This window comes from Chelonia mydas, chromosome 17 (genome assembly GCF_015237465.2).
Source record: "Chelonia mydas isolate rCheMyd1 chromosome 17, rCheMyd1.pri.v2, whole genome shotgun sequence".
Classification (NCBI taxonomy): Eukaryota; Metazoa; Chordata; order Testudines; family Cheloniidae; genus Chelonia; species Chelonia mydas.
This window is the reverse complement of record NC_051257.2, coordinates 5,938,112-5,951,557: the sequence shown is the minus strand read 5'-3', so window position 1 is coordinate 5,951,557 and position 13,446 is coordinate 5,938,112. Positions and strand designations below refer to the sequence as shown.

The window sequence follows — 13,446 nt, the reverse complement described above, 5'->3', positions numbered from 1 at the left end:
TCGTCTGATAAAACTGGAACAGGATTTTTTTGCACGAGAATGTATTAAACATGAATTTATTTTTCTCATCTAAATGCTTCCCCTTCCTTTCTGGGATACCCGGGGCCCGATGCACCACTGTGGACCATGCCCTGTTAAAAGTCACCACTCAAATAAGCAGCCTGAATTATTATAACACAGTCTGGCGAGATTGAGGGAGTGAAGGAAATACGAATTCGGATGAAAAATCAAGGATTGTCCAGATTACCGTGCTTTAAAATGTTTTAATCTCCCCTTTCACTCTATAGACGTCAGAAATTTGACTCAATGAGTTCAAATACGCAAATTCTCATGCTCTATAGCGAATATGGGGGGGGGGGTTACTGTGCCACCGATTTGTAGGTACAAACAGGACTTCTGCTTCAATATTGCTCCTAAGGTCTGATCGCTTGAGGATAAGTGAAGAGTTCAGGGCTCCGTGTTTTAATTTTTCGGCAGAGGGCAGCTCCCGGGAGCTGGGCTTGTCTGTACCTTGGGGTGGCAGCGGTTTGTAGCCGAGTTCTTGGGAGTACAATCTGAGCCCTGAACTCATTGGAAAGCCCGGTCCAGGCGGCAAGAAATTCTGAGCTGGCTATTTAAATTATTTAAAACGAGACGGGGCGGCGGGGGGGGGGGGGGGGATGGGTTGTGAGGAAGGAACCTGGCGTGTAAATCTCGCTGCAACTATCTCCCCTCCCGGGTCAGACCCTTTTGTCCCTGCAGCAGTTAGAGCTAAACTCCGCGGGGTCGCCAGAGCTGTCAGTCGCATGCCTGGGTCCCCGGGGGGGAATCCACCGTTCCTGGCACCCTGGGTCCTTTGAAGTTGCCAATATTGGCCCCGGGGCAGTATCCATCCTCGGAGGGCATTCTGCCGTCTTTCCCCCATATGTATTTATTGCAGGCTCGATGCTGGGCCGTTTAATGACGTTTGGCACGAACTGAATAGTTTCCTTTGTGTCCTGATATATGGCCTCTTGGCACTCAAGAACCCCGCCATTGTTCAGACTTGAATCGCAAACCATATTTCCAATAGTTTTTTAATGTTGGCATTAACCCTCGTCCCCCCTCAATTTATAGATGGGGGGGGGGAATCAAAAATACCTCCTTGGGCCTGTTTGTCACTCTTGTTTCAAGGGTCGCCGCCGTTAAACGATTGTAAACTTGGAGTGCAGCCCACGAGGTCTGCTGTTGCTTCTCACAACCTGTCTAGGCCCATTTTGGATATTTAAATACTACGCATCAACCTGCAACCGTGTTTGTTAGTAGCAGAAAACCGCCATTTTATTGCAAAGGCGGAGAGGGGGGAGAGGAGATTAATTTTGTGAGCTTGCCAGCACGTGCAGTAAATCACAGGGTTCCCTTAACCACTGTAATTTTCAGATTGACCCTTTAATCCCTGATTGAATCGATTCCTAACCCTCTCAGTCGACCGTTATATTAAAATAAACCTAAACCCACACCGCTCGCTAACCACCCATATTTCACGTTTTTGCAAGGTGGGGAGGGCTCTCCTGCTCTTCACCAGAGCTGCGTCCCATTCCTGCGTGGGATTTTGAAAACCAGCGCTCAGTCAAGGGAACCCAGATCCCCCGCCAGCGAGCCCCAGTAACTAGGGGAACACAGACTGGGCTAAGGGGGAAGAAATCTCTGCACTAATGCTGGGGAGCATTGATCCAGTGAGCGGAGGCCGGCCTGACTTTGGTTTGGTTTTATTTTGAATTGTCTAGGAAATCAACCTCGAGAAACAGCTCGGAGACGGGGACGATCAGATTCAAAGGGTCGATTTTACTTTTTGCAGCCTAGCCTAGTTAAAAAGGGTACTTTAAAAAACAATTAAAATCCCCCCTCTAGCCTTGTGTGTTATCCATCCCCACCATGCGCCAACGACCCATCCCCAGCCCTCTAGACGCCCCCCTGGGTTTGGGCTCCATGTCAGCCTGGCCTCTGCCCGGGGGCTGGCTGGGTGTCTTTAGAAAGTTGCCCACTGAGGCAGGCTCGGCGCTGCCTGGTTTCCTGACGCTTCCGCTGGCTCCGCGTTGAAAGGCCATGAAGCCAGAGTCCCTTTGCAGGGGAGCGCTCCGCCCTGGACAATGCGAGGAAGTGAGGGATCGGTGGAGAGCGGCATGAATCTCCCAGCCCCCCCGCCCCAGGTCTGTACCTGGATAATGTGAGTGAAAAGTCCACAGAGCTCAGGGTCAAGGCAATGGGGCCCTTTTGGGGTCAGACTGGAAGGGGGGGGGGGAGGGGGAAATTCATAAGAAAGAAAAGTGTAGCCTGATCTAGGAGTGATCTGCAGCAGAGAGCTGGAAATACACTTGGATTTAAACCCCAGGGCCATCTCCTGCGAGGGATGGAGGAGGGAGGGGTTGTTGGGGAGCAGGTCTGGATGTTTCAGGGGTTGCTGGACTTGTGACTGGAAAGGGGCGAGAGGCTCAGCTCGCCCCCATTTCAACTCGCCCTGTTCCTCCCGCCCCTGTGCATGCGGCCGAAGGCCCATCCGTCTGCCCAGCCGCCTGCAGCGTGTGCTGGTGGGGGCCCCCCCGGTGTTTGCATCGCGGTCCGGGGGTTTCCCAGAGGCACTGGTCTAAAACGGGACGCGCCCCCAGCCCCGAGAGCCGGGGAGCAGGCTGCGAGCCGGGGCGGCAGGGGCCCTGGCCAGGGCGGGGGAGGCGAGGAAGGGGCTGGGTGGGGGGCAGCGGTTTGGGATTTTCCCCCGCAGGAACTGGCTGGAGCTGATCTCTTCGGGGCTGATTGACAGCAGCAACGTCAGCACCGCAGGGGAAGGGGAAGCGGGGGGGAGAGGGAGGGAGGCGAAAGGCCCCAAACTGGATCTTGATGGAACATTTTTTTTCGAGAAGATCAAGGGCAAGTGAATCCGCGGAATGGGGACTGTCCCGCCGGCCCCGGCCAGCGAGCCCGAGCGCCCCTGAGCCGCCGAAGCGGAGCGGAGCCCGAACCGAGCCCCGGGGGCGCCGGGGGGCTGCAGGATGCGCACCCCCTTCGGATGCTTTTAAGGCAGCAGCAGCCAAATTCAGGCGAAGTGTGAAGATTTCCCCCCGTCCCGCCCCCAGCCGCAGCCTGAGCCTGAGCCTCCTGCCCCGCGGCGATCAGTGTAAGTGCCCCGGACTCTCCCTGCAGAGATCCCAGCTGGGCCGGGGCCAGGGAGCAGCGGGACACGCGGGAGGTGTTCAAATCCCCCGCCCCCAGCAGCTGCTCCAGGCCCTTCTGCGCCGCAGGGAGAGAGGCGGTTTGCCTAAGCCCTGGGGCGGGGGTGGTAGAAAGGGCCTTAGGCGCAGGTTGCTTGTAAGCCGCCCTAGGGCACCCCAGCCAGGGGACCCTGCTCAAACCACGAACGGATCCGCACTGCGCGACACCACTTTGGCCAGCCCGGGGAGCAGGGGGGGCGTCTTTAGTCTTGTCCTCTTGGGCCTCCTTTAAACACCGAGCTCCCCTTTGCACCCCTTCGTGTCCGGCCGGATACGCCCCCACCCCAGTCCACTGTGGGGCTCCCCTGAGCTGCGAGGCGAGGGCCCCTTGCAGCCAGGGCTGGGAGGCCGGTTTCTGCGCCGCTTTCCCCGCTGCGCACTGGCCTGAGCGTCCGGGGCCCTTTTACCGATAGATCCTGGCCCTGGCTCCAGAGGAGCAGAGCTCGCTGGACCCTTCCGAAGCGGCCCCGGGTTGATTTTTCTCTGCGGAAGGGAACAAAAGTGGCTGGACAGGTTAATTGGGGCGGGGGGGGGGGGTTGTTTGTTTGGCCGGCGTGATAAAAGAGCGAGCGAGCGAGCAGGGTTTCTCTAGAGCCGCCTGGGGCCATGGGGTCTCCGTTGCTGCGGGGTTTGGAGCTAGAATTGCCCCCCAGCCCCTCTCTAGCTGTACGTGTCCATCGATAGCTGGCAAGAGCAAAGCCCCCAGCGGCGATCCAGCCCCGAGGATTGTTGCCGGCGCAGATGCTGGTCCTCAGGGAGGGCTGAGGGCTGATGTGTCCTGGACCTGCCGTGAGGCGTGTGCGCTTTTCTAATGCCTAGTAATCGGGTGATTATTTACCTCTAATCATCTCCGCACAGAAAAAATAATTACACCGAGAAGGAGAGTTGCGGTGGGGAATACAGTCCCGCACCAGCAGGCGTCTGATGACCGCCGACTTCCCCCCGAGGCTTGCAACGCGCCCCTAACTCAACCCTACCGCTGCTCGTGAAGAGGCATTTTCATAGCGGTGGGGGCTTTTGCCTGGCCCCCTGGCCAGGGGACGGGGCTCGCTGGCACGGGTACAAAGCGCTGTATTTGCGTGTGTGCACGCAGGATCCGCAATCTGGCGCAGTCGTTGGGCCAGCGTGGTGTAAACTCAGTCAGTGCGGGGGGGGGGGCCCGAAGCAGGTACAAGTCCCCTGCGGCAAGACAAGCGGGGCAGGCATGTGGCTGGCGGGACGCACAAGCAGGGTTTGTTGCCAGCCTGCGCTCCTGCTGAGTTGAGAGCTTTGGAGTATCCCCAGGTGATTTGCTGGAGGGAGATAGAGGGACTGGTACTTTTGCCTACCGGGCGGGGGAGGGGGGGTCAGACTGGAATTTGGGAGACTGCCCCAGCCCTATTGGAATAGAAAAACGAGCCTGTGTTATTTTAATACAAACGTAGCACAACTCAATGGAGACAAATCCCAGCATATAGAATTCATAGCTGCTTAGAAGCTGGTTCTGGGGTGAGAAAATGTCCTTTCCCCCTCCCAATATACGTCCTTGGGGATCTTCTTATTGACAGACGCGCAAGAAGTAACTTGGTAGCCGGGACTGTCTGGTATGCGCCTTTGGGTCTGTAGTGAGCATTGTTTTAACTTGGCCTGGGTGCTTTCTCCCCGGCCCCGCAATTGTCTCGACTCAACTCTTCTCCTTTAGCGGAATCCCCAGTTTCACGGAGCGCTGCTTCCATTCGTGTCTTGCTCTCCAAAAAGCTATAAACCGGTTGTCGACAAAGCGCTAATTTTCGCAGTTAAAAATCGCAGGATTTCTTGCCTACGAAAATAGCCGCAGTTTCGCTGTAATTCGTACAAGTTCCACGTTTAGAATGCTTCGGCGCCCGAGGAATCCAATCCCCACCCCACTCCTTTCCATCCCTAGGTTTTGTGTATAGGGGAGATATATTTACTTATGAAGCTATGGGTGCATTAATTCCTGCCCCCCTCCCCCGATATTTGAAGGGAGTTCATAACCCCCAACTCGCTGGATTCTCTGTAATTTGGAGAGTAGCACAAATGCCTGCTAGGATCCCTCCTGCTTCTGTGTCCCCGGGTTGGGAATTTCTACTTTTTGATACAAGTTTGTGTCTCAGCAGCACTGGAAATCAATGGGACGGTGTTAAACGTTTGCAAATTGGTGAGGCATAAAACAGAGCAGATGAGGACTAGCTTGATGCTGTTACTGGCAATAATAAAGGAATGGATCAGATTGATTTCCCACCGGGCAAAACCGAGACCCAAGACAGCAATGGGAAATAAAGCGTTCAGCTGGGGGAAAGTTTCAATGATCAATGCAAGGACTAGATTGGCTTATGGAACGGGTTTGCTTTGCTTGCTTTCTAAAGTCCAGACCAAACTATGTTTAAAATACGAGCTCGCATCTTAACGTATTTAATTACAGACATTAGGATTAAAGAACTGGCTTGTTCCAAGTGTTGCCTGATCTATAAATGGTGTATTGGCTATTTTAATTAATAATATAGTAATATTAACCTGTACTTATAGGCTACACAAGATAAATTTTAAATATACCCTTTGGCTGGATCGACGGAAATATTACCCACAAAAACTTCCGACGATTTGAAACGCGATTCCGAGCGGTGTTTTATGCCTGCTCGATCTGCATGGACCCCTGCTCTCCGTTCAGCTGTAACTGCAAATCCTAACAGGATAAAACTCTACTGTTCAAAACACTCACTCACCAGGCCGCTGGAGTTATTGGGGTTTGAGAGTCCTACAACCGCTCGAAAGAGGCAAACAGCAGAAATCTTTAAAGCTTTCTACTGTGAGTAAATTCTCATCCCCTAGTAAAACATCTCATCCCAAAGAGCTAATGTTACTCCCCCGCAGGATTCATTTCCAAATCAGGTACCGGCTCAGGCAGCCATCGGTGCTTATGTCCCTGCGGCACGGTATGGACAAGACCGAGGTGTAAACGCGCTCGTTGCTTGCTGTGCTTAGCGCAGTACGGTAAATGAAAAGGACATTTGCACAGTGAAAGTCCGGCTTGATGCGCCGCAGCCTCGGTGGAGCTGTCAGGTCTTATCTTTATTGGCTTTTCCCAGCCTCTGTCCGAGTTGAAAAGAGGTCTCCTTTTATCTTAGCGAGCTTGCACTGAGAATGTTTACACAGGGCAACTTTTTGTTTTAGCATTATTACCAAGGTTAAAAACCTGACTCGAGCCCGGAGATAAGTGGGTAATATTGCACTGGAGTCGGCTCTCAGGACGGGACCCGGTGCAGCAGCTGCCCGGATCACGGAGCAAAATAAAACCAAGCAGCAAACCCTCTTAGAGGTGTTTTCCAAACCAACTGAAAATGAAGGCGAATTCCCCGGCAGAGATTGCGAATAGTTTCCCTGTAACAGATCCCTGCATCCATCCAATAAGTGTATGAAGTGTAAAGCTTGAAAAATGTTTTTTGGAAGGTGTATAAAACTCGAAGAGAACTGAAAGACAAGAACGCAATACGTTCACGCTAGCTAAGTGAAAGCGTTTGTCAAGCTCTAATTGACTTGTTAAGAGAGAGAGAAAATATCGAGGCTCAAGTCCTGATCCCATGTACTCAACTGGGACCAAGATTTAGCCTCGATACTTTCCTACAAAGTAAATGCAACTGACCAGTGACTTCTTTATTTGGTGGAGAAAAGCGAATGTAATTGTTTGGGGTGGTGGGTTTTTTTGTTGAAAGGACACGTGAGAACTAAGTAAGTTCTTTGGTATGTAAAGCTTTTGGTCAGCAGCTAAAACATCGCTATTTGTACCGATCGGACGGGGACCGGGGAAACGTTTGCTTTTGGGATCCCTCAGTTTAATAGCAAGCTGTTGCCCTGCTTAAAGTTAGAAATAAAAAGCGAAGGGAAAACGAGCGTTGTCCCTAGTAAACAACAACCGAGTGTCCCATCGGAGCAGAACAAACAGACGGGAGCGCAGCTGCCATTGTAGGCCCTGGGCCGATCGTGCAGTCTTTACTCGGGCAAAACTCCGCCATATTTCAAAGGTGGGCGAGGGGCGGACTATAGACCCCCTCGCTTTGCAACCGCTCAGCTGATTTCTGAATCCCAAGGACGGTTCGTTCATGGCGAAGTGGAAGAGTCCGTCCGAGGGCTGCTGTTTTGTCACCCACCCATGCGTAGACATATAATTCCTTCCAGATTTCTGCTGAGTTATGCTGTGTTACCAGACTGGGAAACCCCAGGCCCTGATCCCTTATAATCCAGATCCGGAAACGAATTAACAGAATGGGGCTCAAACCCAGGGACCCGTTCCAGTGGCAATGGAAATCACAGGGGAGTTCAGCGTTGCGGGTTGGGGGGTTGTTTCTTCAAGTCGTACCTGGGCTAAAGGGAACAGTGACGTTTTCCCGGGGTGGGAAACCAAAGGGCAGGTTTAGAAAATGCCCCCTCCGCAGTCACCGAGCAGAACCACGGCTGAGCCCGCGGCAGAAAGCAGCGACCGGCCGCTCTGGGCTCCCGCGGCTCCATGGGGCTGTTTGTGGGCCTGGGCCAAAGCTCTGGCCTGGGCCAGCTGCGGATACTCGCGATTTCCGAGCTGCAAATTAGCGCTGCCCTTGACTCGGCCCCTGGTTCTCAGGCGATTTCAATTTGGCACCTGGGCGCACCAGGGCCCAGCGTTTCGGGCGAGGAAGGGGGCTGGGGGGCGCAGGCGGGAGTCGTGCTAGGCAGGGCCGCTCAGGTTAAGCCGAAGCAAAGCCGCGCGTTCAGACAGCGGGGTTGGGGCCGGGCCGGGGCCGATCGCTGGGCTGGAGGAACCGAGCGCTCCAGCCGGGACAGGCTGCAGGGCCGGTAGGAAATCCGCTGCAGTCGCGCTTTGGGCCAGGGCATGTCGGGGGCAGGCCCGATTCCGTGCTCGGGCAACCACCCCCCAGTTTAAATCAACGGGGGCTTGGTCCCGATACACGCTGGTGGGACCGGTCTGTGTGTCCACGTGCTTGAAGGGCCGGATCCTGCAGGCAGAGTGGACGGGAACACAGTCTTTGAGCAATGTAGGCATCGGTCATGCGGGCTGGTCCGCTGAAACCCAGCGCTGCCCGCCCCGTCTGTTTACACTGAGCCCGTTCGCTTTTCTCCCACGCAAGCCGGCTTGGCACTAACCATGTGTGTCCCTGTCGAAAAGGAAATGCTCCAGGAGAAAGGCCTGTCTGAAACGGAAGAAGGGTTTCCAGCAGCCCAGACAGCTGGTCATGCAGAATCCGCAGCGGGCTCCCCGGTTCTTGGCGTGGCCGGAGTCAGCAGCACGCCGCTGAGCAGCCCGCAGGGCCAGGATCCGGAGCAGGTACGCACCCCCGTTTACACAACAGCCGGTGTCTTCCTGTCTGTCCGCGCTGTGAATTGCATCCCGCCCCTGCTTGCCGGGCTTCCTTCCCACTCCCTTAACATCTCCAGATAGCACCAGCATCCCGAGCAGCTCGTCATCCCCAGGGCAATAAATTCCCTGCTCCCCCGATATCTTCTTGCACCCAGGGATTGAGGGTTTTTATGAAATTCTTTGCTTTAAACTTCTAGGGCTGTTACCCGAGTACTCTACACGCGCTTTATGTGAAAGAAGCCATAACAGACAGAATTTACTGCCTCTGCCACAGATGGCAGGGTTTAAAAATGTTTCCATTTTTCTCCATTTTTTAAAAAAATTATTATTTTCTCCCCTTTTAACTTGCAAGCTCTCCCCGCCTGCTCTGGTTTTCTTTGGAGGGACGTGTTTAAAGACGGCCACTCTGAAGAGTCTGTCTTTGCACAATCTACCCAAGCCTGCAGTTGCTATTTGCAATCAAAATTCAAGGTCAAGAGCGAATCAGAACCACCCCGGTTATCCAGAGTTCTCAGCAACAGGGTTTCCTTTGGAAGGGCTTTAATTTTTCTCTAGCTTTAGCTCCTACCTTTTTGACCCATGCCCCTTATCCATCTGCATTGCTACAGAAACATAATTACGACCACGCTGATTTCAAATGCCAGATTATTGAGTGCCCGGGTCCCTTTTTGTAACGCCACTCCAAAACCGTTATGCGGCTTGAGATTTTTGTGCAATAATTAAATACAATTAAGCTCCTCCTGCTAAAAAGGCCTGACTGTAAATTAGATTGCATTCAATCATGCCTTCTGATTGACTCGGGGTATTTAGTGTGCTTTTTATAAAGTGTTGACAACTTTCCCATATCAGAATTATAACCTGTCAAGGGGGCGAGGAGGAAGCAGAAATGTAAAACGATGTCGTTTTAGCTACATGTTTAAGCTATTTAAAAAAAAACAACCCACCCCTTTGCTATATAATCATAAATGCATCAAGTAATAGTAATTATGCCTCGGGGCTTTTTAGCTCAATTTACCTCTGGTTTTCCTTCCAATCTCTGATCTCCAGCCAGGTGTTCGAAAGGGAAAATAGGCCCGTGAAAAGAAAGGGAATGTTGGCAATTAGTGATAGGTTCGAGAATACTCTCATTTGTAACAGGAAAAATCTGAACCTCTCAAGATGCTCGGCGTCTCCTTCGCAACACGAGCCAAGCACAGACGTGGGTTTGCTAAGAGCTGAAAAAGTGAGTGTGTGTCAGATGCACCCTTGATTCCATCCTAGGTTTCTCGCCTTTAGGTTTCACCCACCAAGGATGAAGCTTAGCGGGGTTAGCAAATAACCAGGGGATTCCAAGGAAGAATGTGAACATCTAGGGCTTGATCCTGCCCCCGTCCAAATCAAGGGGTGAAAGCTCCCACTGACTTAAATGAGGCAGGAGGAGGCACCTAATGTTGAGTTCCTGCTACTTCAACCGGCTATCAAAAGATTTCCATTCACTCTCTTAAACAGGGACCAAACACCCAGCCCTATCTTGTATCTAGTCCACATATGTACCTATACACACTTTCCAAACTTCCTAAACAGGCAGCTGAATAAACACGAGACAGGAGTTTTCTGCTGAGAAATTATGTCCACTAAAAGTGCGTGTGTCTATATAATATAATAAAAATAAGGGTTTTCATCTACTGCCCCACCTGACATCAGTGGGGGTTTTGCTATTGATTGCATAAGGAGCAGGCTGGGTCCCCCTATTTGTAACCGAACAGGACAAAACGTTTTCCAGTCCAGGCGGTTTTACTTTCAATTTTTCTTGCTGTTTACAAGGCTTTGGCTAACCTGAATGCCACATACCCTACCTTAATTTTTTCTTGCATTCTGGGCCTGATCCTGCTTCCACTGAAGTCAATGGCAAAACAAAATAAAGTTATAATATTTGGTTTGCAGCTGGTTTGAAGTGCATGGTTTTTACTACATTGGGCTAATTTTTTGAGTCAGTGTTTAGGAGAAAAACATTAACTTTTAAAAAATTGAAATAAAAATTAATATAAATATGATACTGGAAATACATTTCAGCAACACAATTATTCTGTTTTTACATTATATATTATTCTTTTTCTGGTGGATGCGTTTATCTTTAGTTGTATTAGAACCTCCTTTTACAGTTCATTACTTGGATAATTCATATTTGTAAAACACTTTTTTATCGGTCATTCTGTAATCTCTACTTTCAAGGAAATACTGAATGAGGCCATGTAGGAGTAATGTAAAAATAATCTAACCCCTGATAAAACTGGATTATCCAAAGTGTTTTTACATGGGACTGATCATATGAGAGTTTGTCTACATGGGGAGTTATTCCAGAATAGCTAATTCCTGATTGTATTCGGGAAGAAGAGCGTCTACAGGTGGAGTTAGTCCCTTATTCCAAATTCTCAGTCCACTTTGGAAATGGATTCTGCACATGGAGTTAATCTGGAATAATTCATCTGCTTTCTGTTCACACTTTCCTGTATTATGGATTAATTTTCATGTATAGACAAGCCCTGAATATTGTTAATTGTGTAAGTATTTGCAGGATCAGGCCGAGGCCCACAGCATGCAATGAGAAAGCCAAGGACATTGCAGGAGGATAATATATTATGTATACCCATCATATCATTTATTATTGATCTTGTTATAAAAATCGTGATCTATTAAATAACTTGCTACTAGGCTAGTGGGGCGGTGGCGTAAAGGACAATCCATGTAACTGTTTCTACTAATTTTAAAACTGTCTATTCTGAATAACGTGGCGGGAGGGGAGGAGGAATTGATTCCTTTTGACCTGAAAGTTATGCGTTCTGCTCATCTAAAAGTGAGTTGCCACCCTGGCAATTGCTGGCTTTTTATCAGCTAATTTAAAATATGCACTTAAAAGATTAACATTTTCCGACAGAATTCTACCCTTTGCTGCTGCTTCCACCCCTCCGCCCCACGTTGCCAGAACATCCTATAGCAAAGTATGGTTCTGCATTTCATTTTATTTTTTGAGGACAAGTATCTTTCTCACCTTGAACCGAGTGGACCAATAAAAGGTTGGATTTTTTGTTTTGTTTTGACCTGTCCCTCATCTGAAAAGGTTGAGCTTTACCTACTGATACACAGTTCTATTTGATAATATTAACAACTCTTAGACCCGGTACTCAGAAGTCTTTGTTTTTTGGTTTTTTTAATCTACTTAGCTGCAGTATCCTCGCTGGATGTGAAGCATTCTGCAATTAAAATGGATTCAGTTTGTTCCTCTCACTTTTTGGCAATAGGCAGTGGAATCTTTAGGGCCTACTCCTGTGCCTGGCTTTGCCTTTCCTTTCCAAAGATCATCAGCTCGCAGCTTTGCTCTGAGGGGAGGAATCCTAGATTGAGAATACTTTTGATGATGGTGGTTTTGTTTTTGTTGTTTTGATTCTTTTTAGACAATAGAAAACATCAAAGTCTATCTCCACGAGAAGGAACTATGGAAGAAGTTTCATGAAGCTGGCACCGAAATGATAATAACCAAAGCAGGCAGGTTGGTGAAAATGCATTTCACACTCTTAAAGTCTTTATTCTGTATTGAATGTCACAATTTGCCCACAGCAGAATCTTTCTAAGACCCACTGCAAATGATTGAATTTTAAGAAAGTGTAGGCCTTGATTTAAGACTTCTATAGGATTACTCACATACTCAAAGTTATGCACCCGTGTTGGTACTTTGCTGAATATGGTCAGAAGTGAGCACGCAATTTAAGAAAAGCAAGTATATTGTCTTAGACTATATACTCTGGTCCTCTGATAAGTCTAGGTTAATTTTAATTCTCTATGCTAATATTTCCTTTGATTATTCGTGTTTAAGACCTTCAGGACCATAGTGATGCCAGTTCTAGACGTGACAGTAATTCTTTCATGAGCAAGAGATTACCTACTCTGTACAGAATAGTAGTAATGCTCTGTGGTACACTTGTGGAAGTAATAAAGCCTTCGCAAACTGAGACCTTGTTATAAACCACTGGTATCAAACCTTTGTTGAGTGGAGGGTTGAAGCTGCCATTTTGTGTGTATGGGCAGAGCTGTCCCTTGGGTAGGGCGAATTGGGGCCACTGCTCCTGGCTCCGTAGGCCAAAGCGATTGGCAAGCACGGTCAGTCCTGGAAGAGACGAATCTGTCACTTCCCTCCCTGGGCCCCACACCCCCCTAGGGGTGGCCCTGTGTGTGGGGATTGGCCAGGTGTGAGTAAGTATGGGTCTGCTTTAGGTTGCCTGCCATTCCTTCACATGAAATGCTATTCATGTGTCAGTAAGTTCGATTCCTGTTTTATTTTTGTTACCATCATCGTCATAATGGTGAGAGAGGGCTTAGTCCTGTGGAGTGCTTTCAACTCTCAGTGAAGTCAGTGGGATTTGAGGAAGGTGGTTCCCATTGTGTTGTCATAATGGAATCTCACAGCCGTGAATGTGAGACTGGGGCCTTGCAGCCCATCAAACAAACTGTTCCGCTAAGGTGAGATGCCCCGTGAAGTCAATGGAAAGGTTGCCCTTGACATCTGGGGAATTGGATCAGGTTCTTGCGAAGGATTACCACCAAGATGTTTTTAAAACCCCTTTAATTTTCTTTAGTGCCACCCTTCTGTAGCAACTGGTGATTTCATATGACCGCACATTAGCGAATCATAAAGGTGTAAAGAAGAGCAACAGAAATAGTGTGAAATCACCAGGAAAAATGCCTTCTAGTGGTAATGTTTCTTCTATGAAGCCTGATCTATAGGCCACTGAATTCAGTGGGAGGCTTTCTCTTGACTTCAGTGGATGCTAGATCAGGTCCATGATTCACTCGGGCTAAATCTGGCTGTGAGATCCAGACTCCAGAGCTCTGCTACAATGT

At 49.7% G+C, this 13,446-nt stretch overlaps 1 protein-coding gene across 7 annotated transcripts in view; it reads left to right on the top strand.

Annotated features, from left to right (window-relative positions):
* The window catches only part of TBX4 (T-box transcription factor 4), a 116,946-nt gene that overhangs the window by 54,827 nt on the left and 48,673 nt on the right, over positions 1–13,446 (top strand). For 3 of the 7 annotated variants that reach the window (XM_043531378.1, XM_043531381.1, XM_007057630.3), the window contains 2 exons: positions 8,380–8,538; positions 12,003–12,097. In XM_043531378.1, the coding sequence (XP_043387313.1) occupies positions 8,380–8,538; positions 12,003–12,097 (254 nt within the window). The other 4 variants (XM_043531379.1, XM_043531377.1, XM_043531380.1 and 1 more) reach the window with 4 other exon arrangements.